This window comes from Mangifera indica, chromosome 7 (genome assembly GCF_011075055.1).
Source record: "Mangifera indica cultivar Alphonso chromosome 7, CATAS_Mindica_2.1, whole genome shotgun sequence".
Taxonomy (NCBI): Eukaryota; Viridiplantae; Streptophyta; class Magnoliopsida; order Sapindales; family Anacardiaceae; genus Mangifera; species Mangifera indica.
In genome coordinates, this window is record NC_058143.1 from 10230092 (window position 1) to 10234787 (window position 4696).

At 38.6% G+C, this 4696-nt stretch overlaps 1 protein-coding gene across 1 annotated transcript; it reads right to left on the reverse strand.

The window, feature by feature from the left end:
- Positions 1-1985: 1985 nt before the first annotated feature.
- On the reverse strand, positions 1986-3122 carry LOC123221450. The gene is made up of 3 exons (XM_044644300.1): positions 3014-3122; positions 2447-2881; positions 1986-2215 (listed from the first exon to the last, which is right to left on the reverse strand). The coding sequence occupies exons 1-3, from the start codon at positions 3120-3122 to the stop codon at positions 1986-1988; spliced, it is 774 nt and encodes a 257-aa protein (XP_044500235.1).
- Between the last annotated feature and the right edge of the window lie 1574 nt (positions 3123-4696).

A 4696-nucleotide genomic window follows, 5' to 3' on the forward strand; every position in this document is an offset into this window, starting at 1 on the left:
TAACGGAGAAGAGGATAGCAAGTAAATCCGTTCTTTGTAAAAAAGTATTCCATCCTTGCATGCCCATGGTCCAAGCAATTCCCCTTCTTGGAACAATTTATGCAATCTTTGCATCTCTACATGGCTTTTGTTTTCTTCTTGAATGGTTTCTAGCCAGATAGGGACTAACACTGATATTGCCATCATTTGTGTTGGTTCTTCTCTTCTGGAGAGAGCGTCTGCTACCGAGTTCTCTTTCCCTTGCTTATATTCAATGGAAAAGTCATATCCCATGAGTTTACTAAGCCACCTTTATTGAGCTGGGGTGGTGATTCTTTGGCTCCATAAATATTTTAGACTTTTGTGGTCGGTACGAACCACAAATGTCCTTCCTAGAAGGTAGGGTCGCCATTTCTGTACTGCAAGCACTAGTGCCAACATTTCTTTATCATAGGTGGATAAAGTTGCATTCCTCCCTTTTAGAGCTTGGCTAAAGAAGGCTATTGGTTTTTTTTCTTGAGTAAGCACTGCACCTACACCAAAATTAGAGGCATCACATTCAATAATAAAGGTTTTAGTGAAGTCAGGTAAAACCAATACTGATCCGTGTGTCATCACCCTTTTGATTTCCAAAAATACACTTTCGGCTTTAGAAGACCACTGGAAGTTATTCTTTTTCAACATATCAGTTAATGGTGCTGCGATCTTTCCGTAATCCTTGATAAATTTTCGATAGTACCCCGTCAGCCCCAAGAACCCCCATAGTGCAGTAACTGAATTCGGCTTGGGCCAGTCTTTTATAGTCGCAATTTTGCTTGGTTCCATTCTTACTTCTCCTTCCTTGATGATGTGTCCCAGATACTGTACTTACGTGGTTTCGAAACAACATTTTTCCTCTTTGACATAAAGTTGTTGGTCAGCTAAAATTGAGAACACTATTTACAAATGTTGCAAATGTGATTCCCAAGTAGAGCTATCTATCAAGAGATCATAAAAAAAACTAGGATAAATTTTCGCAAATAGGGTCGAAAAATGTCATTCATTAATGCCTGAAAAGTGGAAGGCGCATTAGAGAGTCCAAAAGGCATTACCAAAAATTCATAGTGCCCATCATGTGTGCGGAATGTCGTCTTTTCCACATCTGCAGGATGCATTAGTATCTGATGGTACCCAGCTCGTAAGTCTAACTTGGAAAAATATTTGGCTCCATATAGTTCATCCAATAGTTCGTCAATCACCGGTATGGGAAACTTATCCTTAATAGTAGCCAAATTGAGGGCTCTATAATCCACACAAAATCGCTAGGACCCATCCTTCTTTTTGACCAGTAGTACCGGGGATGAGTATGGACTGGTGCTAGGTCTGATTATCCCACTTTCCAACATTTCTTCCACCAACTTTTCTATTTCTTTCTTTTGGCAATATGGGTACTTGTAGGGCCTCACAGAGATAGGACCACTTCCTGGCTTTAAATTGATTTGATGATTGTGAGTCCGATTTGGGGGAAGGCCTTTGGGCTTCTGAAAAATTTGATAATATTGCTAAAAAATCTGGGTCAAACCTGAGTGCTGGCACTTGGTTCCAGAGATCAATAGTGTCCCTTTCTTTGTTTCCTCTTCATCTCCATCTTTTTGTCCTGCAATCAGCTGCATCAAGGTCCCACGCCCCCCACTGGCCCGAAGTTCCTTCTCCATATGGTATCGGTCGATCACCCGAGCTGTCGGGGTTCATTCACCTGTGAGAATCACTGCTCGCCCTTGCTACTGAAATTCCACTATCATCCTTGTGAAATCCCAGATAATTAGTCCAAGAGTTGTCAGCCACTGTGCTCTAAGCACGACATCGCACCCCTCCAAGGCGATCATGAAAAATTCCACCTGGAATGAATTCCCTTGGATTTCGATTGGGGTATTTGGGAGGTGACCCATGCAAGGAAGTTTCTCATTGTTAGCTACCATCACACTCAGTCGTGCCCCTTCATCTGTTTTTAGCCTAAGTCGTGTCACTCATGCTCGATTGAGGAAATTGTGGGAGCTTCCAGTGTCCAATAGAACCACCAACGAACGCCCTTTAACCTTGGCTGGAACCCACATGATTTGTGGTGCAGTAGTCCCAGTGATGGCATGAAGGGAGATTTCGGCTACCTCTAGTTTGGTTTCAGATTCCTCCCCCATGTCAATATCTTCCTTGTCCTCTAGTTCGTAATCGATGAGAAATAGTCGTTTACAACGGTACCCTGGGGTGTAGGTTTCATCACAATTGTAGTATAGATTTCAACGTCGACAGTCCTGGATCTCCTCAGCGGAAAGTCGCTTGATTGGTGGGTTGGTAACGTGTTGTATCTGACTTGACATTTGTTTTTGTTTTTAGAGGTTTTGGGTGGTTTGGTTGTAGGTAATGTGTTTGGATTCTATGTTTGTGGGTTTTTTTTTATTCTGGTATTTGGATTCATAGAGGCGTGTAAGACCAGCAGCGTGTGAGAGAGTTTGTGGATTTGCAGCCCGCACATCAGCTCGGATGGTCTCCCAGAGGCCACTGACAAAGCAGCTGATCTGTTGTTGTTCTATTAGCGAACCAGCTCTTACAAGAAGCCGATCAAATTGAGTGTGGTATTTGCGAACTAACCCCATCTGTGTGAGCTTGGTGAGCTCTCCGTAGAAATCATCCAGAAGTGTTGGTCCGTAATACTCATTTATCGCTTGCTTGAACTCCTCCGAGGTAACCCATACTCGAATTCCTCTGAAAGATTGAAACCAGAGATGTACTCCTCCTTCTAAGTGATATGCGACTAATGGAACTTTCGCATTTAGAGGAGTCTTGTGGAATGCAAAGAATTGCTCCGCCCGATCGATCCAAGTGATGGGGTCTTTAGTGCCATCATATCGTGGAAAATCCAAACGAACTACCCGTGGTATGATCGTTCCTTATGCTTGCTGAAAATTGGAATGTTGTTGTGATGTCCCAATTTCAATTCTTCTTGAACTCAACCCATCCATTTGTGTTTGCAATTGAATAAACATCTCATGCATCTCACGCTGCATTTGCATCATTTGTTGTTGGGTTGCTTGAAGGGTTTCCTCCATTGGCTGTTTCGATGGATTACGGTGGGCAGCGCCATTGTCGGATCCTTGCTCTGATACCATGTTGTTAGGTGCTCGGTTCAGGCGAGCTCTCACTCGGCCTCTGCCTCGTCACAGAATGGTTGCTGACGTGAAAAAGCTCTCAAGGAGGTTACAATTCAATAATTATAGAGTATATTTTGGTGGAAAGATTAGTCTATTGTTTTTCATTAATATCGCCTTTTTATATAGTTTGTGGGAAAGCTGAAAATAACTAAATAACATGTCTCCTACGAAACTGGGAAAATGCTGAAAATGGCCATAGATCATGGCTGCAACAGAAAGCAATAACATAACAGAAATTGAAAAGGGTCATAACTGTAGAATAAGGGTGCTGAATTCTTGGCCACGTAACAGAAATGAAGTTCAAGGTAGAGAAGGGATTATTTATTGAAGGCCCAAAGATTAATTTCCAGCCTAGGTATAGTGAAATCTCAAACTTTGACTATCTAATTTCAAAAACCTAAACATCCACCTATTTATAACTAAATTTCTGTTAAAAATCTCAATTAGGGTTAGGGCTAAAACCATAATTTACTAAAAAATTTAAAGTTTTATCACATTTTCCTCTCCAGGTTTAAAAAACTTACAATTTTCCCAACCCAAAATTTGAAAACTGACAATCCTACCCAAGGTTTGTTTCTCTTCTCTCCAGTGTCAATTTGTCATCTCTGGCAGTCCTCCCTCATGTCTTATCTCTCCCTACGATCATCTCTCTTTCCTCTCTGGTTGTCTTTGATCGAGATGAAGATGAAATTGTTTTTGTTTGAGAGACGAAGATGACGTGTTTGAGACTAAGTAATAAATTTTTAAATTTAAAAAAGTAATAAGAATTTTAATTTTTTTTTAGGGATCTAAGTAATAAATTATATGCAGTAAGACTTTACTATTAATTTGATATTTATATTTAAATGTTATTGGTAGTTTCATAATTTTAATAAAATGGTAAAATATACAATTTTAAGAAAACCAAACAAAATTTATTAATGAAAGTGAATAATGAGTGAAAATTTGGTTTTTTTAAAATTTAAAGAATGAGAATATGTCATTTTGGGATTACAAAAATTAATAATCTGAGCAGTATTTGTGTTGGAAACTACAACTAATCTCTACCAACTAGAATACCTTTTTCTACTGGCCAAAACACTTTTTTCCACCCAAAGTTTACTATTTTCTTAAGTTTTCATATAATAACTTTAAAAAATTCAAACATTTATTTATTTGTTAATTTTGCTATTACTGTTAGAAGTAAAATCATTGTTAAACACTTTTGTAATAGCTAGTATGAACTTAAAGGGGGGTGAATAGTTCCAAAAAAATTTTTTCTCAGCAATTAAAATTATGTAGGGCAACAATAAATAGCAGAGTAATAATAAATATCAGAGTACAAATATACAAAGCTCTACAACAATAAATAATAATAATAATAGAGTAATCAATGCATACAGCTTAAGCAGATCAATAAACAATCAACAAGAATTAAAGAGTTGAGATTTAGTAAAACTCATTTTTAGAGTGGTTTGGAGTTTTCTCTTGCAAACTTCATACATCCACTTTTTTAAGCAAACCGCATTGGAGTTTCACTATCTCTTAAAAAC

Excerpts from the sequence above, each read along its gene's own strand:
- LOC123221450 (XM_044644300.1), bottom strand. The coding sequence starts at position 3,122 with ATGGTATCAGAGCAAGGATCCGACAATGGCGCTGCCCACCGTAATCCA. Across the intron at positions 2,882-3,013 it reads ACAAATGATGCAAATGCAGC|TTCGTTTGGATTTTCCACGA; the intron begins GTGAGATGCATG and ends TACCACGGGTAG. Across the intron at positions 2,216-2,446 it reads AACTCTCTCACACGCTGCTG|GGTACCGTTGTAAACGACTA; the intron begins GTCTTACACGCC and ends CCTACACCCCAG.